General features: G+C 44.0%; 1 protein-coding gene across 3 annotated transcripts in view; it reads right to left on the bottom strand.

The window, feature by feature from the left end:
* AOAH (acyloxyacyl hydrolase) overlaps positions 1 to 18929 on the bottom strand; it is a 132771-nt gene extending 113842 nt beyond the window's left edge. Inside the window, exons 1-2 of one of the 3 annotated variants that reach the window (XM_053265148.1) lie at positions 18715 to 18929; positions 8138 to 8267 (exon numbers count right to left, since the gene is read on the bottom strand). In XM_053265148.1, the coding sequence (XP_053121123.1) occupies positions 8138 to 8255 (118 nt within the window). In that variant the 5' untranslated portion in view covers positions 8256 to 8267; positions 18715 to 18929. Of the gene's footprint in view, positions 1 to 8137; positions 8268 to 10840; positions 10947 to 18714 lie in introns of those variants that run through there. The other 2 variants (XM_053265146.1, XM_053265147.1) reach the window with 2 other exon arrangements.
* Positions 18930 to 23263: the final 4334 nt, after the last annotated feature.

The raw sequence follows: 23263 nt of genomic DNA, 5'->3' as shown, positions 1-23263 counted from the left end.
AGGTGGGAACATCATTAGTCTCAGGGAGGAGCACATGCTGAGGCTACATTAAAGAATCGACTCACGTCCAACAGTGACAGGCTAGTTATAAACCTATACTTATACACAGAGATCAGGCTTGAACCCTGTTTGGAATGTCAGGATCAGAGGTGCAGCTATGTAATTTTGGACCCTGGACCTAATGAGCTTACAGGCCTGACACCCCTCCTCCGACATAAACAAAATAAGCTTCCTTTCCATATATATATACACATTTCACCAACCCCCAAACGATCCATACATCTTTTTGATCAAACCCATAGATCTGGGCCAGAGTGCATTTGCCAAAAAGAAAAGAAAATATTACGCAAGCCCCAATGGATTCACAAAGCTTCTTGACCATTCACAAACTAATTGGAACACAACACTTGCCCCTTGCTCCACAGTTCAAACACAAAACCAACTTGAACATACAGTGCATTTGTAAGGGGGGAAAGTTAAAAGCACAACACATACTCCATGCTTCACAGTTCTCATGCACACCTGCATACAGCTCTGGTCACCATATCTTACGAAGGATATTGTAGAACTGGAAAAGGTGCAGAAGAGAACAACCAAGATGACCAGGGGACTGGAGCACCTTCCTTACGAGGCAAGGCTACAGCATATGGGGCTTTTTAGTTTGGAAAAGAGGTGACCATGGAGAGACATAAGTGAGGTGAAATTCTCCCTCTGTCACAGCACCAGAACCATGGGTCATCCCATGAAACTGATGGTCAGGAAATGTAGGACCGACAAAAGGAAGTACTTTTTCACACAGTGCATAATTAATCTACAAAATTCTCTGCCACAGGAGGTGGTGATGGCCACTAGCTCAGATGGCTTTAAAAGGCTTAGACAAATTCATGGAGGACATGTCTATCACTGGCTACTAATTTGGTGGCTATAGACCACCTCCAGCCTCAGAGGGAAGATGCCTCTAAATACCAGTTGCAGGGGAGCACCAACAGCTGGAGAGAGGGCATGCCTTCACCTGTGGACAGGGCATGCCTGTGGGCTTCCCAGAGACATCTGGCGGGCCACTGTGGGAAACAGGATGCTGGATTAGATAGGCCTTGGGCCTGACCCAGCAGGGCTGTTCAGAGCCTTCTGCAAGACATATGGGGAGGCAGTGATCTTTGGTATGAAAATACGAGTGTCACAGGCATGTCCCTATTTTCATATGTGAAATGCTGGAGAGGATGAAAATGGCTTAAGGCAATTCTTCTGTACCTCAAATGGTTTTTTTCTTTATTCAAAAGATGAGAAGTGAGAGTCATTAGAGGTCTTATTCTGCCAGCCTTGGAAGCAACATTTGAACCAGTGTTCTATCTAATTTTTCTCATCTGAGTGCGGAATGAGTTTTCTTCTGGGCGTCAGTATCAAGGCAGTGTGTGTGCATGTGCATTCAGAGTGGGGCCTTCCTGACTCAACCTCAGTGGCATCTAAAATAAACGGAGCGAACATTTAAAAACTTGTGACCGCGTGCACGTGTGCATACCTTAGAGCAGGGACCCTCACCGTTGGGCCCCCAGATCCTCTTGGACTTCAACTCCCATAATCCCCAGGCCCAGTGGCCTTTGGCTGGGGATTATGGGAGTTGAAGTCCAAGAACATCTGGGGGCCCAACGGTGAGGATCCCTGCCTTAGAGGGAACACTGATTTGAACTCCTAAATATATTGTCACATGAACCCACTTCCCCAGGAAGTGGAAAGTTCCAAGGAAAGCACTGTCTGAGTTTCACTTCCTTTGGAGGAGAGACCACAGGAGATGGATAGTGCTTTTTGTATAATTTGCATTACTTAGATATATGAAAGGAGAACAGAGGTAGAGACAAGCAGCATGTGAACAGATGCAAAGCAGCAGATCTGCTACCTTGTATCCTAACTCCAGATTGAAATGCACCCTGCAAACCAAGCTGCTTTTAGCCTGCAGCAAACTCTTGAGTTTTTCTCTCCCTTCCAAGTCCCCTTATTTGTGCTTTTGTTCCTTGTGTAAAGGTCCCAAACCCAAGCCCAGCCTACCTGAGAAGGGACTACAACTTAGTCACACCTTCCTGAGCCTTGAGGGCTGACTGGGTTTTTAATTAACTCAAAGAATCTCTGGTAGATTGTACCACTGCCACCAATCGCTCCTTAGCTAGCAGGGTTTATTGAATCAAAAAGGAGCGATATTCCTTTGGTCTCCTCTTTATTTTGCTAGCAGGCAAATATAAAAATGTGGTTCCACTTATATATGTTTAAGTGCGGAAATAGCAGGCTTTGCAGTCCTTTGGGGGGCTGTGTGAACTAGAGGCTTTCCTCCCCGCCCCCCACCCATCAGTCAAACACTCTGAGAGGGTTTGTAAAAAAGAAAACAATTTATGTTGCAACTTGCAAATGAGATTAGCTTCTTAGTGGCTACAAGAGCTTTCCCTTTTGCCCAGATGTTTATTGGCAGTACTTGACTTAATCATTACTAGGCTGTTGTTGCAGTGAGGTAAATATAATAAGTAGATAGAGGGTATTTGCAAAGACACACACACAAAAGAAAATAATTTCTAACGCAAGTCTTACTAAAATACTTTTCCTAAGTCTAGCCTTCCGAAGCCATATGCCTTGGCTTCCATCCCTTGGACCTCACCAGAACTTGGTGAGACCAACCCAGGGACTTGCAAAAACTCTCCCTGAGAGAACTTGGCAAGACTCCGTTGCTCTCCCCTCACCTGGACACACCTTTCTTCTTCCCAGCAGACCCTCAGGAGCCTTTTAGTCCCGCTCAACTTGTTAACCAATTGGGTCATGACCCAGGGTCTACAGAATGTCAATCCAGAAAAACCACTTGATGTAGTTAACCCTATAATTCCTGTCTGGCTGCCCACTGCAGCCTGCATCTTACACTAGCCCCTCCCCTTAGTGTGAGAAGAGTCTCCTCTTAGCCCTAAAAAAAATAAAAATCTCCAGTTATCTCCTAACTGTTCAGTTCCTTGAGGAAACTGTATGGGAAGAATGGCAGTTCAGTCCCCAAATAGCAAAGCAAAACCAGTTTGGCAAGAAAGTAGCAAAGCAAGAGGTCTTGAGACAGTTCCTTAGTATTGAAAAACTACATGGATTTATTTAAAGAAAAGGTTACAAACAAATGTGAAAAAGCCTGCAGCTTAATTTCAGCTGTAGCTCATGGCTGAAGAGAGAAACCAAAACAAACAGCCATCCCTGGAGAGACAAAATGGAGACTAACCCTGGGAGAACAAAGAGGGGAGGATTCCAGCATGTTTATCTATGACACTAACACACACACACACACACACCCCAGTGGTCACTATGAGACATTGCAGCTGAGAGCTGATGCTGCCAGGGTCCCAGCTCCAACAGAAACGTCACCTAGCCACCCTAGGTTAATAGCCAGTAATCTGCCTATTATTTTATTATTTATTATTTATTATTGTTATTACATTTATATCCCACTCTTCCTCCAAGGAGCCCAGAGCGGTGTACTACATACTTGAGTTTCTCTTTCACAACAACCCTGTGAAGTAGGTTAGGCTGAGAGAGAAGTGACTGGCCCAGAGTCACCCAGCTAGTATCATGGCTAAATGGGGATTTGAACTCGGGTCTCCCCGGTCCTAGTCCAGCACTCTAACCACTACACCACGCTGACTCTCACTTCTTTTGGCCTAGCAAAAGAAGTGGCTGGCCAGCAGCCATGATGATAGGTTGCAAAGTACAAGCTTTAAAATCACTGCCAGAATGACCAGCCTACTTTTCTTTGGAGAGAGCTAGGCAAATGCCACCCCTGCAAAATCACCTGTACATACATGATGGCCCTTGTTTTGTCTTTTGTTTGCTTCCCAATATTAGCTCTAGCACTGCCCGTGAAACAGATCCATAAGCCTCATTTACATGTGCGTTTACTACGATTAAATACTGGAGCTGCAGTGCTGAAAGCACTTACTTATAAAGAGCCCCAATGACTTTGGTGGGGGTTACTAATGAATAATTAGTTCCACAATTGCATCTATAATCAGGTAAATTATCTGCATACATAACAGTCATTAGTACCGCTTATTTCCTTATGAAGTCAGCTAATGTGCAGCAAGTGAGGGCTTGTCCTTGCAATCTCTTTTGTTCAGCGCCTATTAATCCTTATTGATTATCCCTGATTAACAACTCCCTCTGGGGCTGTCCTCACAAGTCTGAGGAACCTCAAACTGTGGGTGCTCAGTGCCTTTGGTGCCTCTGGTAACAGCTGGCATCAGAATGAGATCAAACACAAGGAAGGAATTATACTTGCAGTACACCAAACCCAACCAAAGTTCAAATTGTGAATATATATTTGTTAGTATGGTGCCCACTGTACCCTGGTCTGAATTTGTTTTGCTCCCCACTTATTGCGAAGGACAATAACCTGAATTATTGCACAGTTAAGGACTGTTTGGCCTGCAGTCCTGATGAGGGTTGCGAACCACTTTCACATGTCCCACTAATCCTCACCTACATTGCAAGAATGATAGCTTGCATTAAGGTTAAAGCTAGCATGGGGGTACAGACATCTACAAGCTCAAAACAGATGAATTTCCACATTACTGTAAAAACTCTGTCCTGGCTGAAAATCCAATGAGACACTATTTGGTGCAAACCCAAGAGCTGTTTTCTGAAAATGAATATAAAAGTTTTCTAGATGGTAGTACAACATGCTAAGGACAGAACCTGTGAATAAATTTAAGGTGGGATCTTACAGAGAATCCAAATAGTCCCGCAGATTGCCTTTTCTCCACCCACTGCCAGATCTGATGGGGTGATCACATGGGGTGAAAAAGGCTCCTACTGGTCGGTTCTTGCTTTCTATGATTATAACCCACAACTTTTCAAACCACTTTTCTGGTGAATTGGGTTAATCACAAAAGCAAAAGATGTCCAGCAGGGGGCGCAGGGTAGATTGCACCAGAAACCTTCTTCCCATGAGGCCACTCTGTGAGATCAAAAAGAAAAGAAAAGAAAGCAGCAAGCCAGCAATCTGTGGGACTGTTTGGATTCTCTGTACATGCTCGCCTTAAATTTATTTGCAAGCTCTATTCTTAGTGTGTTATACTGACATCTACTTCAGAGTGTCGAGTTAAAGCAGGGGCGTAGCAAGGTTGGAGTGGGCCCAGAGACAAGATTTTTAAATCCCCCCCCCCTGAAGCTCAGCTCATGAAGTAAAGAAATCTTAAATGAGGCTGAATAGTGGTAACAAAAAGCATATATGTATATCTCCAATGTGCCACAATAGAACATCATCCTAATTTTTTTTTTTAAAGTTTTATAAACTGTGGACGATGCAAGTCATTTCATGGTACTAGAGAAAGACATGCTGTTCTGGTAGCTTCAGGTCTTAACACTCACATCAATTTCTGAGGATGAATACAACTGAAGGAAGCCCGGGCAGGTGTGTGGCTGGGGGAGTCAGTCATGTGACTTACCTATGGGCCCCCCCCAAGGCAGTGGGCCCCCAGACAACTGTCTCCCCTTGCCCTATTATAGTTATGCCCCTGAGTTAAAGATACTTATATGAGCCAGAAACTGATTTTGCTAAAGAAATAAAAACCTCCCCTACTAGAGTCCTATCCTATTTATTAGTCTTTAGAGCATAATATAATATGGAACATACTGTCAAGTAGAGTATAGCACAATTTTCTCCTTTTGTGAGCAAATGTTTTTGTCATTGAAATGTTGGCATAGTTTTCAAGATCACTTAGGGCGTATTTGCTAATGGAAACACCCTTTAGCCCCTCTTTCCCCAACACAATCAGGCTTCTAGACTTGACTTAAATTAATCATCGTTCTTTGGTTATTTGACCAAAGTTGTCTTACTCCCCTGCCATGCTCATTTAACTGAACATTTTTGTTTGCTTATCATGCAGCTGTTAAAGCAGACCTGTCCAACCCAACCAAGCAAAACCAGCTATATTTTATGGTTCCAAATAAGAGCTCAAAAAACCATTTTAACTCCCTTTCAAGAACTGCAAACACATGGTGGCTCTCGGGTACCTGCCAAGTGGTGGGTTGTGTTTGGTTTGTGGGTCTCATATTGTGCAGGCCTGTGTTATAGGCAAAGAAACCCTGCAAGGAAAACTATAAAGCAAAAGCTAAAATAGTGGCACCAGAACAAGATGAGCTAGAACCTATTTGAATCTTATAATTAAGCAGAAGCCCCTCGGTTGTCACTGTTTTTAAACAAAATAATTCTGCATTTAGAAAATGTTAATCTAGCCTCTTGGCAGGAAATAGGGATAATGAAAGCATGATAAAATGAAGAATTCAGGACCAGGGGAAGGGAATATTGCACTCATGGTTTCAGACATTTAGGACCATGCTATGACAGGAACCATATCATAATGTGAAATGTGTTCTCATAGGAACAAAGGAAGGTGCCATATACTGAGTCAGACCATAGGTCCATATAGCTCAGTACTGTCTACACAGACTGACAGCGGCTTCTCCAAGGTTGCAGGCAGGAATCTCTCTCAGCCCTATCTTGGAGAAGGCAGAGAGGGAATTTGGAACTTTCTGCTCTTCCCAGAGCGGCTCTATCCTGAGGGGAATGTCTTACAGTGCTCACACTTCGAGTCTCTCTTTCATATGCAACCCGGGTGGACCCTGCTTAGCTAAGGGGGCAAGTCATGCTTGCTACCACAAGACCAGCTCTCCTTTTATTCATGTTTCAGTCATTAATTTTAAAAAGACCCATAGCTTTTGACATATTGTAGGCCACGTAGTTCAAGTAGCACTTTTCCCTCAGAGTCCAAAAGTGATTCGTATGCATCACTTTCAGCTAGAGTTACCATCCTTTTTTCTTGTTATAAACAAGACATTTGGTGCTGTCAACAGCTACATAACAGGCAGAAACCAACTTTGTCCATCTCTGCATCTCCAAGAAGGTAAAGCTTTACTAGTTTGATTTCTACCCATGACACAGCACTTAACACCACAAGGTCTCTGCCCATAAAAGAGTTAGCACTTCTGCTTTGGGTATGTTATGAAAGTGAGTTCAAATGAAACGAGGCCGCCTGGTTTGGTTTCCATAAACACAGTTTAGTATATCTTTGGGGCTTCTCCCTTCCTACCTTGCCCACAGTCTTCTAAAAAGGAAAGCTGCCACCTGGTGGAGGAAATAAATAAAGGCAAGCTACCGGAAGCAGCCACCTCCCCCTTCTCATACCTACAACAGATAGTGAGGCTCTCAACCACAGACACATATTTCAGACCCAAATACCTTGTGAAAGCTGAGATACAAGGACATTTTCATTATTTAAATTTGCATGTGCATCCATAAGAGTTCTTCTGACTGCAATCAAGTCAGTCTTTATTACGATCTTTGACCAATACCAGAACACATAAAACAACTGTATAATTTAAACATAACCATAGCAATAACATATCTTTACATTGGTTCTAACCATTAGTGAGCAGAGTGTGTCGAACTCATATTGCAGAACAACAGAACTTCACAACTGCATGTGTGATTGACGAATCCGTGTCTATTAGCAAATATTTGACATAAAATTCATCCGATAGTCCTGGCAAGTTTTGGAAAAAAAGCCTAAGCCCTTCGCCTAACACCTATGTAAAAGACACACTGCAGGAGGACATGTGCAACTGACTCAATCTCATCTGAGTTATAGGGGCAATATCTTTGCTCAGTTGGAATTCTGCTGTATCTACTAGCTAATAGTTCCAAGAGGAAGATACTCATATGGGCCCTCAAGAAGGCCCATCTATGTTTAGAGAAGGTAAGGAGGAATAGATAATCTCCTGGGTGAATTCTCATCCCACCACTAAGCAGGTGGAATGCCCTAGATGTCCTCGAGAGGTCATTCTGAAACTCAGTACCCCAGATCCTTCGTTTGATACTTCTGACTGCAAAATTTGCTTTATTTTACCAGATAACTTGTATGGATGTGTTTATTCAAGGACCAGGATGGCTGCTGGCAAGGTGCAGTGCAGAAATGTGCAGAGAACACCCCTTACCTTGGAAGAATGGGCACATAATGGTGACAACAAGAGGGAAATGATCTTCTAAGCAACTTTCAGAAAGTGGCTTGTAGACAGATCACAGTGCCTGATGTTAAAACAAAACCCGCACACCTAATTAAATACATACCCACACAATCGACTCCTTGCATCATATCATATGACCGCTTGGGTGCGCTGTTTGGAATGGAGGATGTGTCATTCAGCAAAAGCATGAAGAGGAGCAGGAGCCTTAAGGACGGAGCCATCTCCAACACATTCTGAAAAAGTAAAGAGGATATATCATAGGAGAAGGTGGGGGGGGGGGCAACTAAGAAAAAATTACCAGTGACACAAACTAAAATACTTAGGAAATCAAATACACTTCTTGTTGATTCTCATTGGGCGGGAGTACAAAGCAATTTGGGGAATATTTTACATAACCTCTTATTAAAACAATTAGTAAAAACCTACTCTTCTCTACAAGCAAGACAAAAACAGAAGTTTTAATCTTACTTTAACTGCACATCCCAATAAGCCAGTCATGTACTCTGGCTTGCTAGATGTCTGATGACTACTCTGTTTTTACACTTCTAAGTAGTCAGCGTGGTGTAGTGGTTAGAGTGCTGGACTAGGACCGGGGAGACCCAAGCTCAAATCCCCATTCAGCCATGAAACTAGCTGGGTGACTCTGGGCCAGTCACTTCTCTCTCAGCCTAACCTACTTCACAGGGTTGTTGTGAAGAGAAACAAGTATGTAGCTCTGGGTTCCTTGGAGGAAGAGTGGGATATAAAATAAAATAAAATAAAATAAAAAATAATAAATCCAAGAGTTTTACTGGGCCTCTGGTGAACAACCATACAGCTCTGGTGCCTGGAGCTTGGCAGGCTCCAAGCTCCAGGCACCCAGGCTCTCTTCAACCTCTGGAGAAAAGTGATAAAATAGCAATAGCAATAACATTTATATACCGCTCTATAGCTGGAAGCTCTCTAAGTGGTTTACAATGATTTAGCATATTGCCCCCCAACATTCTGGGTACTCATTTTACCGACCTCGGAAGGATGGAAGGCTGAGTCAACCCTGAGCCCCTTGGTCAGGATCGAACTTGTAACCTTCTGGTTACAGGGTGGCAGTTTTACCACTGCGCCACCAGGGGCTGAAGTGGATTTGTAAATGAAGTGGATTTGTAACCAACTTAGTGAACAGCCATTTATTTCTCTAGAATATTGCCATCATTTGATGGCACTGCTGTAACAATCATTTCCCAGTTTCACACACACAAAATCCTTTCATGGGTTCCAAGGAAAATTAACTTGGTTGGATTCACAGAACCCTTTCTCCCACCCTGAGCTGATTTGGATGGTGATCTCTGACAATGGCTTGACCCATCTTTTGAATCTTTTAACAGAACAGGATCTTTTAGACCATCTCCATGAAGTGACTGCACAAACCTGCCTCGTGAAAGCAAGTTTGTGAGGGAATCTATTTTCTGTCTTTTCTTGGATACTCCACCACCTGGCCTCAGACATGTCCCATTCGCCCTTTCTATTTCATCCTACAACAAGAATACTTCCAGTTTTCTTATAACAAGTCTCACCAAGACTAAGAAACAGTTGCTTGATTCTCTCCAAAAGAAACTAAAAGCAAACAGAAAGCCTTGTCAAACACTAATTCTTGCCCTTTGCCCTAAGGGGAATCTTTTCAAAGGACAAAGGAAGGAGCTGGCCTCTGTGGGAATGATGACGAGGAAGCAATGAGGAATCGCTCAAGGGACACAGTTGACCTTCAACCCTGGCAACTCGCAGAAGCGACAGAGCTCACTGCTGGTCTTCTGTCAAGATTATGTGCTGGCTCTCTGTCATCCGGCTTAGTACAAGTACATGAGGCAGCCACTCTGAGCCACATGTAGGTCCACATGTAGGTCGTCCACATGTAGGGCGTCTGAGTGGCAAGCCATTTTTAATACCCTGGCTCAGTGTATAGATCAGCCCGTTTTCTCCACACTCCTAGGGAGCATTTTTGTCATTTGGAGAAAACTGCCTGGTCAAGACAGTAACTTATCATGGAGAGACAGCCATCATGAGGAGAGGTTGAGAGCCCTCAATCAAGAGTCACACTAGAAAGGGGCTTCAAGGACACCATGCTGGAACGACCTGTGTGTCTCCATGGGGGACCTACTTCACACTTTGAGAAACATTTATTTAGCAGAGTTATGCTCCCCCCTCACTAGCTACTCAGGCAAATATGTTCCTCATATTCCCACATATCCAAGGACACTCCCAGAGAATTGACTCCCCCACACTTCCCCCACTTTCTGCTTCAGAAATCTAGTATGTGGGATACAGCTTACCCACCCATAAATGCAACTTGCCCCTTCTGTGCCTCCCCTGAAATTTTTTCCCTGATGCTGCCACTGCACATACTTCTGTTATCTTACTGCTTATACTGTTTTCTCCTCCCTTATCTCCCCCTTCTCTTAACTTGGATATGGCTAACCCTGCCTGCAGCAGCAGTCGTCACTTTTTTCTGGCAAGATCCCTGTGTCTTTCACAGCTGCAATGACAGGAAGAAATTCAAAAGGCAAAGCTTCTCCCATCACTGCACCTCTGGCAGGAAAAGCTGTAGATCAAGGGTAGGCAATCTTTGGCTCTTGTTGCCTACATCTCCCATCAACCCCAATCACAATTTATTTGGGCTGGAGATGATGGGAATTGTAGTTCAATGACAGCCAGAGAGCCAAGGTTGCCTACGCCTGCCATAGATGATGGGTTTTTACCCAAAGAAGCCCAGCTTTGAAACATCCTTAAAACGGAAACAGCAGTCAAGCACAACACAAAAAGCTTTATGTCTTACCAGTAGTTTCTGAAGCAGCGTCTCCTAAATATAAAAGCAACAGCAAAAGGAAATGCCTTCTGAGGATACAGACTGCTCACAGAAACTAACGAATCTTGGTTTTCCGCTTCCTCTTCTTAATAAGTGTGGTGTGATCGTTGCAAGGGTGGGGCTAGTTAAAAAGGTTCCTTGTTTGAGAATTTATCAAAAACATGCTGAGGGAAAATCCTAAGGTACTTCCACAGGAAAAGAGATGAAGTCCACCGACATTAGGTGTCAGCTGGTGTGATCACTCCGCTTATTGTTTCTCAGGCATTTTCTTTTAATTGGGTTGTAAATGTAAAGTTAATGGTTTTTGGTTGTTTTAACATATTTTATTTCACTGCGTGTGTTTTTTAATTTTTGTTGTGAGCTATCTAAATCCCTTGATAAATAAGTATAAATAACCTATTATGAATTTGCAAAATGATTCAAACCTGTATTACACCTTATGGAGCTACAGTGATGAAAACCGTCATGCAGACCAGGAGTGGAGCTATAATTGGGCAGATGTGTTCTAAGAACTTGAGCTGCTCAGCATCTGGAATCCACCTCTCACCCCTCCCCTAAGATTAGCTGGCCATTCCTGCTATTGCTGCCTGCCACTTGCATGCTGCCCACTCACCAGCAGCATTGCCTCTGGCTACTCACTCCACCACTCCGCTTCCCGCTGGCTCCCAGGTGGGCAGGAAAGAGGAAAGTTCTGAATAGGAACTTCATCTTGCCACTTGACCTGGAACAGGCTGCAAGTGAAAGACCTCCCAAATGGAGGGTGCATGCATGTCCTCCATTCGCACCCAGTTCCAGAACGGGCAGGAAGCCCGTCCTGGAACTTGTTTCATGGCTTTCCTGCTTCCCACCACCCAGGAGCCTGGAGAACAGGTGGGAGGTGGAGTGCATAGTGGGCTTCCAAGAGGCTGCCTAGGTGGTGGAGGCAGTGGTCGCAATGCTACTGATGGTAATGGAATGCGCGTACAAAGCACATGCCAATGCAGACAGGGCTGCACAAGCCCACCCTCCCCTAGCTAGCCAATGATGCACACCACCATGGCTGAGCCTGCTGTATGGTAATAATGCCATAGCAGGCTGCCTCTCAGGGCCAGCTCCATGTTTTAGGTGGCCCTCGGAAAACCTCCGGCATGGATGCACTCCAAGAGAGTTGTTATGCCACCGCCACAAGAAGACTATGGATACAGAGGTGCTCCCTGGGATCAGCAGCGGGCCCTCCAAAGCTGCCCAGTGATGGCAACCTCTGATGCCAGCCCTACTGACTTCCCCACTTTGTTTGTTTGTTTGTTTAATATATTTGTATATTGCCCAAACTGCAAGTCTCTGGACAGTTTACAACAAAACAATACAAACAACAAGTAAAAAGGTTAAAACATTACAACAATCTAAAATCCAAAACGTTACAACTGTTAAAAATCATCAAACTAATTAAACCGTATATAATTAAAAGCCTGGGTGAACAAATGTGTCCTGACTGCCCTTTTAAAAGTTGTAAGAGATGGGGAGGCTCTTATTTCAGCAGGAAGTGTGTTCCAAAGCCTCGGGGCAGCAACGGAGAAGGCCCAACCCTGATAGCCACCAGCCGAGCTGGTGGCAACTGCAGACAGACATCTCCTGATGATCTCAATGGGCAGTGTGGTTCATAGTAAAGAAGACTTTGTCTTAAATACCCAGAGCCCAAACTGTTTAGGGCTTTATAGGTTATAACCAAGACCTTGTATTTTGCCTGGAAACTTATCAGCAGCCAGTGTAGATCTTTTAAGATAGGAGTGATATGGTATTTCCGAGATGACCCAGAGACCAACCTGGCTGCTGCATTCTGGACCAATTGCAGTTTCCAGACTATGTACAAAGGAGGCCCAACATAGAGCACATTGTAGTAGTCAAGTCTGGAGGTGACCAGCAGATGTACTACCATTCTGAGGTCATTTATCTCAAGGAGCGGCATAGCTGGCGTATCAGCCAAAGCTTATAAAAAGGCATCTCTGGCCATTGCCTCAACCTGGGACACCAGGGCAACCCCAGACTGTGTACTTGTTCCTTCTGGGGAAGTGTGACCCCCATCCAGAACTGGCAGATCAAAATCATCTCCTGAGTTCTGACCCTGTACAATAAGTACCTCCATCTTATCTGGATTCAGTCTCAGTTTGTTATCTCACATCCAGCCCATCACCACCTCCAGGCAGGCATTTAGGGAGGTTATACCTTCTCTTGATGATGTTGACATGGAGAAAAAGATATGGGTGTCATCAGCATATTGATAACACCCTGCACCAAATCCCCTGATGATCTCTCCCAGCAGTTTCATGGAGATGTTAAACAACATCGGAGAGAATATGGAACCCTGAGGGACACCATACCGAAGTTCCATTTTTGAAGAACAACAGCCCGCGAAGGACACCACCTAGAATCTGCCCAAGAGGTAGGAGTGGAACCACTGCAAAGCAGTGCCTCCCACCCCCAACCCCCTCAGTACTCCAGAAGGATACCTGTCAATAGTATCAAAAGCCATGGAGAAGTCCAAAATTAGAGTCATACTTCCTCTGTCAATTCCCAACTGGATATCATCCATCAGGCCGACCAAGGCAGTCTCTACTCCATAGCCCACACAAAAGCTAGTTTGAAACGGGTCTAGATAATCAGTTTCATCCAAGACTGCCTGGAGTTGGGAGGGCACAACTCTCTCAATTACCTTGCCCAACCATGGAAGGCTGGAGACAGGCCTATAGTTGCTTAACTCTGAGGGATCCAGCGCAGGCTTCTTCAAGAGAGGTCTAATAATTACCTCCTTAAGGCAAGGAGGTATCCTGCCCTCCATCAGAGAAGCATTTATGATCTCTTCTAGGCCTTCTACAACAGCTTCCCTGCCAGATAGTATAAGCCATGGCAGACAAGTATCAAGAGAACAGGTGGTAGGTTGCACCATTCCAAGCAGCTTGTCCACATCCTCATGAGTCACAAACTGGAACTGATCCAGCCTGACCACATAAGAGGAGTCGCTGGACACTTCTGATTCAGATACTGCATTAATTGTCGTGTCTAAATCCAAGTTGGCCCGAATATGAGAGATTTTATCCACCAAAAACTCATTAAACACATCACAGTGGGTAATAGATGGTTCCAAGTTCTGATTCAAGGGAGATGGGGCATTTACTAGCCCTCTCACAACCCGGAACAACTGCACTGGATGTGAACTTGTGGTCACAATACGGGCTGAAAAGAATCTCTTCTTTGCTTCCCATATTACCAGAGCATAAATCTTCAAATGTGCTCTATGTTATAATCTGTTGGATTTGAGTCGGGTCTTCCTCCACTTGCACTCCAGTCATCTACCTCACCCCTTCAGCCCCCATAGTTCTTCCATATAGGTGCCAATTTTGAAGCAGGTCAAAGAGGACGCTTAGGAGTGATCATGTCTACTGCCCTGGTGAGTTTGCTGTTCTAATTCTTCACCAGGACATCAACAGGACCACCTGCAGAGCCAACAGTAAATCCCTCCAAGACTTCTTGAAACCCTACTGGATCCAATAATCTTCTCTGGCGGACCATTCTAATGGGCCCCTCACACATGCAAAGGTGGGGTGTGACTGTGAGTCTAACCTTAATCAGATGGTGGTCTGTCCATGACAATGGGGAAATCACAGGAGTCCTCACTCACACAACACCAGCCTGTTCAGAGTGAAAGACCAGATCAAGCGTGTGAACAGGAATGTGTGTTGGTCACGAGAGACCTTGGGATAGGCCCATAGTTGTCATGGCTGCTATCAACTCCTGAGCCGCCCTGGACAAATAGGTCCCAAAGAGGACATTGAAGTCCCCCAGCACCACAAGCCTGGGGGACTCCAACGCCAAACTTGAGATCAAGTCTATTAGCTCAGTTAGGGAATCCATTGGGCAGCGGGATGATCATTACACCAACACAAGTCCCAGTCTACCCCTGGTCCCCAAACTTAGGCACATACATTCAATATGGTCAGACACTTCAACAGGGATCCTGGTCAGGGAGAGATTCTTATAGACCACAGCCACTCCACCTCCCCGCCCACGTCCCTGCACCTGCTCTTCAAAAGACTACCCTGAAAGGAGAAGTTGGACCAGACTAGGCCACCAGCCTCCCCCAACCAAGTCTCTGTAATACATACCAGGTCTGCCCCTTCATCCAGAATCAAATCATGGATGGTTTCAGACTTATTCTGGACAGACCTTGCCAAGAAGTGTTTCCCACTTGCCAAGAAGTGTTTATATACAGAGGCGTAACTAGGGAAAACGGCGCCTGGGGCAAGCACTGAAATGGCGCCCCCCCGCGCCCCCCACCCCCCCAACATACTACATTATACTTAGGTTTTTCCTCACAAGCGCCCGCCGCCGCCGTGCCAGGCCACTGACTGCAATGAGGGGGGGGGCACGGCCGGCGCGGAAGGGACCGCTCATGGGGGAGGGGGCGCCAACGCGCTCCCTTGACTGCTGCAGCGCTGCTGCACTGAGCAGGAAACATTTGTATTAACAAAAAATTAAAAAAAATTAAAAAAATTTTTTTTGTCATGGCGGCGCCCCCCATGTGACCAGAAAAGATGGCGCCCGGGGCACGTGCCCCCCCTGCCCCCCCTATAGTTACGCCTCTGTTTATATACCTTGTCAGCAATTAGTTGTCCTGAAGGAGCGCAATGAGAATGGAGTAGCCATATATCCCCATTCTTTTCCCATGCTCACATGTCTCTCTCAAGCATTGCTCTCCCCTGCTTGCCGAGGCAGACATAGAATACTGGGAAAATCTAGAAAGAGCAGGTTGGTAGTAAATATAGATTTCCACATCAAAGATAGATTTCAACATCAAAATGCAAGTTTTCTAGAAAAGCTAAGTCAGGATTTCCCCATTTTCATCAGAATCATGCAATTGTTATACAGTCCTGTATTGCATAACTGATGGATAAATCTTCAGTGAAAATTCTTTGTGGGTGGAAATAGTGGGGTAACTTCATGTGAGGTTCTGGGAGACAGTTCCAAGCAGGAGGAGGAGAATGAGAAATGGGTGGAGTTCTTTAAGGAAGCAGGTAGTTCTTGGATGGTGGAGAATGGTAGAATTAGAGGCATGAGGGTCATGATCAGGAATATAATGGGAAATGAGGATGGGCAAAGCCATGGTGAGTTTTACTGGCAAGGACAAAGCATATGTTCTGGAAGTGGAAGGAGATGGGAAGCCAGTTGTAGGAACTGAAAGAAGTGTCACCTTCATAGTCACAAGGCATACCTTGTGATTATGAAGCTTACACTTCTTCCCGTTCCTACAATTGGCTTCCCATCTCTTCCACTAGTCACAAGGCAGATGGCAATCTTGTTGAAGTTAATTAGATCTAGCACTTTGGTCAGTGCCTAGGTGGGAGAATACCTGTGAACCCTATGAGATCCATGATGTAAGAAAGACTGGATAGAAATAAAATAAACTAACTACAACAGGGTTTAAAAAATGTATCCCTACTTGTTAAAACCACTTGACAAATAACAGTATTAGTTTTTGTTGGCATCCACTAGATCTTCCCCAAGTAACACTATAAAATGTCAGAGTTCAAAACAAATTTCAAACATTCAAGTGTACTTATAATCTTTAGTCATGCAAATAGATTTTTCTTGGCAGTCATGAACTTTTAAATATAATGTTGCTGACAGACTTTATATTTGGATTATTCAAACCATTTCCAGTTTGTTTTGTTTTTCTCAAGGGCTGGCAACCATGAAAAACCGATGCCTCTTCTGTGCATAGCAGTCAGCCAGGTATTCTAAATGCAAGATGACATTTCTGTACCTGGTCTAGTGATCCTCTCTCTTTCTCTCTCTCTCTCTCTCAGCTGAAACTCCTTTTATTATGACTGCATTTCTCTTAATCCTCAGAAGGACCTTTAAAATGTTCATCGCGGGATATCCTATCACTTGAAATCCTTTAAAATTATAAACCAAAATGCCTTACGATTTAGGGTAAATTGCGAAAACAATGCTGAAAGTCAAAAGGCTGGATTTTCACATGTCTGCTGCTGCTGTAATCTCCCATCATCAGCAGCCCCCTCCAGTTAATCAAACCAAACATTTATTCCCCATTTTTCCTCTAAGGAGTGCAGAGCAGTCTATATGGCTATGTTTATCCCCACAACAACCCTACGAGGTAGGTTAGGACGAAAACAAGTGGATCACCCAGAGTCACCCAGTGATTCTGGGATTTGAATAAAGTTCTGAATTTAGTTCTCCTTGATCCGAGTTAAGGGTGTGCAGACCAGCTCGATTCAAACTGGCCCAAGTTCAGCCGATCCAAGTTTGGAGTGTACCTGCCCCCCAAAGGGGAGAGTTGGTACAAGTTTGAACCAGACTGGCACCGGTTCTAAAGGAATCAATCCGAACCAGTTCAGGGATATATTTGTAAAGAGGACTCTGGCATGTGGTGATGCAAATGGCCATTGTGCATGGACAGAAGACACAAAAATGGCCTCTGTGTGTGGGGGGGTGGAGGCCTGAACCGGGCTACAGCTGGCCTGGGCTGCCCTTCAGGCCAGCAGGGGGATTTGAGGAGCCCCGACTGCACCCCCCCCGCTGATGTCACCGCAGCCTCGAATAAGGTACCTTTCTCTTGCCCGCCCCCCACCCTGGCCTTAAGAGGATAGGGAATGTCTGCTTTACTTGCAAAGAGGAATCCTCGCCGGATTCCCCTTTACATGTATATCCCCAAAGTGACCTGCAAACCGGTTGAGTCAGATTTGAACTGCACCGGCCAAACAGTTTCTGTGCACACCGCTAGTCCTAGTTCAACACTCTAACCACTATACCAGGCATCCCCAAACTGCGGCCCTCCAGATGTTGCTGAACTACAACTTCCAGCATACCCAGCCACAAAAAATTGTGTCTAGGAATGCTGGGAGTTGTAGTTCAGCAACATCTGGAGGGCCACAGTTTGGGGATGCCTGCACTATACCATGCTGCCTTTCCCCTCACAAACATGTATTGGTGAAAAAATGGAAGATCCTTCCTGAAATGATTGGTTTTTGAAAGTGTGGGACTATGCTTCAGTTTCAAAAGTCTCGGCTTATGTACATGGTATCTCTACTGAATCATTCGTGTCTGTTTGGGAACCCTTTATAAATTATAATATCCGTTATGGTCAAACTTTGTTCCCATTTTCTGGATTTGACTTGTGTTTTCGATATGTCACTTACAAGAAGCTGAATAGATTAGATTTTACAATTTCAAGAGTCTGAATTTCTTTTGCTTTATCTTGTTTTAGATATTTTTTCTTTACTGCTGTAATTAATTAGAAAAATGAGGTTTTTCATTACGAAAAATGATCTGTTTTGTATTGTTTTGTATTGTCTTTATGGTGATTTGTCTTTGTCTTCTTTGGTTTACTTCTCAATAAAAATTCTTATTAAAAAGAAAAAAAAGAAAAAAGGGAAGATCCTGCTATGAAAGCATCCTGGAAGATCCTGCGATGAATGCCCGCTAGGAAGGCATTCACTCACTATCACTAGTAGGGCTGTGCTCTGGAGTGTCTGAAGCTGAATAATGCACGTCACCCCTTTGGAGACACATGGAAGTGGTTGCTCATAGAGCACCCATCTTTGTGCAGTCTTGTGCACTTCCAGGGCAGGGGGGGATCCTTTATGGGGAGCAGAACCCTGTACTGCCACAGTGACAGCTGGGACGGCACACGGAGTGTGGCAGGATGTTGTGTGGGAAACACAGGGAGGCATAATCCTTTCCCTATAATGCTCTATGGGGAAAAGCCCTTGAGAGGTTTACACCTCCAGGTATTTCCCATACAAATCTCCCACTCCCAAACCACGTCCCCAGTAGTATTATATACATACCTGGGAGGAGCCTAAGTAAGGGCAAGTGAAGCCACAGACTAAGTAAGGGCAAGATGTATGGGCAGAGTGAAGTCAGAGCCTAGTAAGGGCAAGATGTCATCAAGCCCCGCCCATTGAAGGGCAAGATGTCATCAATCCCCTCCCACTGATGGGCATGACATCACCACAGTAGGGAGGAGTTGTAAACCCTCCAGAGAACATGCCCAGGCATGCCCAGAGCCTCCTGTACCATGAGCCCTACCCACCTGACATGTGAGGACCAATAGGAAGGAGTTCCCAGCCAGCCGTTCAAGGCTTATAGTGTTGTTGCTGCTGCTGCATGGAGTATCCTACAAGGCTTGTAGCATAGCCCCCTTTGCATAAAGGTAACAATTCTACTGTTTGCTTGTGGGTTTGATTATGGGATCTCCTCAGAGCCCTAATTTGGCAACAAATCAGCCAGATTCTACACCTAAGCCAAGAAAACGCTATATTAGCACCAGTTCAGATGATGAAGGACCTCCTGTGAAAACCTATGCTGAAGAACAAGCTGAGACAAGGGAAATATGGCAAGAGATCCTGGCAACCATGGCAGCTGAGCCACAGGTAAATATATTTTACAGGCTAGGTTTTGAGGTTTTGTGTGTGTGTGAAAAAGGACATTAAACTAATAGTCTTTTCTTTTCTCCCTTTAGAATTCAGCACTTGTGCAAACTCTGAAACGCTCTCGCATAGCAATGCAGAAATTCTTGGGCCTGAATATCAATGAAGAGCCCTATAGTACCTGGGCGGAGCCTAAGTAAGGGCAAAGTGAAGCCATAGCCTAGTAAGGGCAAGGAACTATGGGCAAGGTAAAGCCAGAGCCTAGTAAGGGCAAGTTGAAGCCCTGCCCTTCGAAGGGCATGATGACATCACAGCAGGAAGGAGCCGAAAGCTTCTAACTAAGGGCAGGTTGAAGCCACAGCCTCCTAAGGGTATAGTGAGACCCTGTGGAGAGCGTCCACAGAACATGCCCAGGCAGACCCCCATGTCCAGGCATGTTCAGACATGCCCAGAGCAGATGCAGAACAAACACCCATGTTTGGACATCAGCCCCCCACACACCCCGAACAGGTCTGTGTATGTTCAGACATGCGCAGAGCAAGGGTTAGGCCAGGCCTGCACAACATAAGGCCCGGGGACCAGATCAGGCCCTCGGGGACTTTTTTGTGGGTCCACTGATTGTCACAACTTGCAGCAAACAGCACCCCAAGGCCACTCTTTGGGTTAGTTCCCTCTTCTTCATCTTTTCATCCTCTGCCCTCTCTGAAACTGCCTTACAGCACCATCCTGTGCATGTTTACTTGGAAATATTTACTTAGTTTACTCCTAAGTAAGCATGACTAGGACTACAACATGAAATCGACAGCAATTTAGAGAGAGGAGAGGGTTTTGCATTTGTTTGGGGCTGGCATTTTTAAAGGGAGATCTCACTAGATGCCCCAGTGACTGAGCAAGGACAGGCTCTATTTTCTGGCCATGATTCTTAGTTAAAATTGTGGGTCCCTTGCCAAAGGGGGGAAAGATCCACAACTATCTAATAATTGCTTGCATTAATATTTTTAATAATTAATTTTAATTCAATAATGTGCTGAAAATTGACCTTGACCACTGAACACCATTGTGGTTGGTTCCAGCCCATCAAAACATTTGAATTCTGTACCCCCCGGGTTAGCCCCAGAGCAGGGTTGTTATTTTTGTAGAGAGAAAATAAAATGCTCTTCAGATTAACTAAATAGGGTATATTCTGGATTTTAAGAACTCATACACATTAACTTTGTACTATGGATTCTGAAGTTGAAAGTTTTCCCCCTTTAAAAAGAAAAGTTGCCCTGCAATTAATGCTGGATCATCTTTTCTTTGTCTCTGTGATGAGGCTAGCCTGGAGTTTTATCCTGAGAGGCCCCTGAAACATCAGCCCTATCCATCCTCAGCACTGTACCTCCAGTGACTGTTGCTGGTGTGTATCTTATGTTTCTTTTTAGATTGTGATCCCTTTGGGGACAGGGATCCATCTCATTTATTTATTATTTCTCTGTGTAAACCTCCCTGTGCCATTTTTGGAAGGGTGGTATAGAAATTGAATAAATAAATAACTAAAAATGCTTTTTGTGTGTGATGTATAAGTAGGACAATTTCATACATTCTGATAAGTACAGCTTCTTAAAAACATTAAAATCATGATCTCTTTCGTTATGCAGTGACAATGCCTTGCTGTCTAAGAAACAAGGCTTTTTTTCTTCTTTTTTTTAATAACCAGTTCTCCAAAAAACTGGTAGGACTGGGCCCTTCAAATGGTGTGGTCTAACCGTTAAGTGTTCATCAGATCAATGACCACTAGAGGCTTTTGATGTGTGTGTGTGTGTGTGTGTGTGCGCATGCACAGGTAGGCTGACAGATGCAATTTCTATTTATCTGACGCTTGGGGGGGGGGTGGGAGTTTGTATTTTGTGTATTCACTAGGAAATGAGAGTTCTGGTTCTTTAGAAATCAACTAACACACACTAATTAAATGCATCAAAATTACTGACCAAGACTAAGTCCTATTGAGGACAGAGAAAGCAAGCAAGCAAGCAAGAATGAAAGATTAAGAGCAGTGACAAGGACTAGTTGTGAAACTGTGTCAAAGGAGAAGGGAAAAACTGTGTCTGAGGCCAAGGAAATCTAGATGGTTAAAAAGTGACAAGAACACAGGGTGGGGGTGGGGAGAACCTAGTTAGCTATGGGCCAGGTTGAGGAAGCAGAGGCAGTATAATTGTCCTTATTCAAGTTAATTCCTAATCCAGGCTAATTCATATTAGAGTTAGAGATGTAGGAAGAAGAGGGGGGGAAGGGAGGGGGGAGAGATTTGTTAAAAACGGAAGCAAAGAAACAGTGACAAGGACTAGGCGCAAAACTGTGTCAGAGCTGGGAAGGGGAGAGAGATCCTAGTTAGGGGACAGGTCTAGGCTTTGTAGATGTGAAGTAGAATCAAAGAAAGTTTGAGATACCACAGTCTACAGAACTGTGGTTTTTAAAGAGATGCTTGCGCTACAAAGACACCTGTAAGAGTGTCTAGCACTAAGAGATAATGTACATTGCATTAATAGTTCACTGAGAACTTCCAATTAAATAGAGGCAGTCGTCAGATCAAGCCGGGGTCTGTATTGCCCTAGTCACTAACATTCTAACTAAGAATCACTGGAAAACAGACTAGCTAATACCTCCCAAGAGAAATTATAAGAAATTAAATTATTTCTTATAAAAGTCCATTTTCTCTTCTATAAAACAAATCCTTTTTGAAAAAGAAATTAAATTTGTTGACAAAACAATTACATATCAGACCATTTCTCTCTCTCTGTGTGTGTGTGTGTGTGTGTGTGTGTGTGTGTGTAAAAATGAAAATTGTGTGGGCGTACTGAAGTGAATTGATTGCTGCTTCCTGCTTGTATGTATAAAGACATATCTGTGTGCATTCATCTTACACGAAGGAGCTACATACAAGATTCATGCATGGACATGTAGGATATTTACGGAAGCAAAGAAACAGTGACAAGGACTAGTTGTGAAACTGTGTCAGAGGAGAAGGGACAAGGATTGAGTGAAAAACAGTGTCTGAGGCAAAGGAAATCTAGATGGTTAAAAAGTGACAAGAACACAGGGTGGGGGTGGGGAGAGCCTAGTTAGCTATGGGCCAGGTTGAGGTTAGTAAGAGGAAGCAGTGTCAGTATAATTGTCCTTATTCAAGTTAATGCCTAATCCAGGCTAATTCATATTAGAGATGTAGGAAGAAGGGGGGGAGAGATTTGTTAAAAACGGAAGCAAAGAAACAGTGACAAGGACTAGGTGCAAAACTGTGTCAGAGATGGAAAGGTCTGTATTGCCCTAGTCACTAACATTCTAACTTAGAATCACTGGAAAACAACCATAGTAGCTAATACCTCCCAAGAGAAATTATAAGAAATTAAATTATTTCTTATAAAAGTCCATTTTCTCTTCTATAAAACAAATCCTTTTTTAAAAAAGAAATTAAATTTGTTGACAAAACAATTACATATCAGACCATTTCTCTCTGTGTGTGTGTGTGTGTGTGTGTGTGTGTAAAAATGAAAATTGTGTGGGCGTACTGAAGTGAATTGATTGCTGCTTCCTGCTTGTATGTACAATGACATATCTGTGTGCATTCATCTTACATGATGGAGCTACATACAAGATTCATGCATGGACATGTAGGATATTTCATCATGTGTGTAGGCCAGACCTTATGCATGTAGAGCCATTCACTTTCCTTACAAAAGAACAGTGAACAACTAAATAGCAATATGATGTGTGTGTACGTGTGTGTTAAATACATCTTGTATGTTGTATATAACATAATGTATGCTGACTCTGCTGTACATATCATATGTTTTTAAGATTGTTTGTTTTCTCATCAACAGTACAGAATTATCCAATCTAAACACTTTAGAATTCTAATCAATTCTGTTTTTCTTGGCTCTGTACTATATTTTATGTGTTTTCCAAAGCAGCCAATCATTGTCTGCTCTAGATC

The sequence above is a fragment of the Hemicordylus capensis genome, chromosome 6 (genome assembly GCF_027244095.1).
Source record: "Hemicordylus capensis ecotype Gifberg chromosome 6, rHemCap1.1.pri, whole genome shotgun sequence".
Lineage (NCBI taxonomy): Eukaryota > Metazoa > Chordata > Lepidosauria > Squamata > Cordylidae > Hemicordylus > Hemicordylus capensis.
Note: the sequence above shows the minus strand (reverse complement) of the source record. Positions and strands in the feature narration are given on the sequence as shown.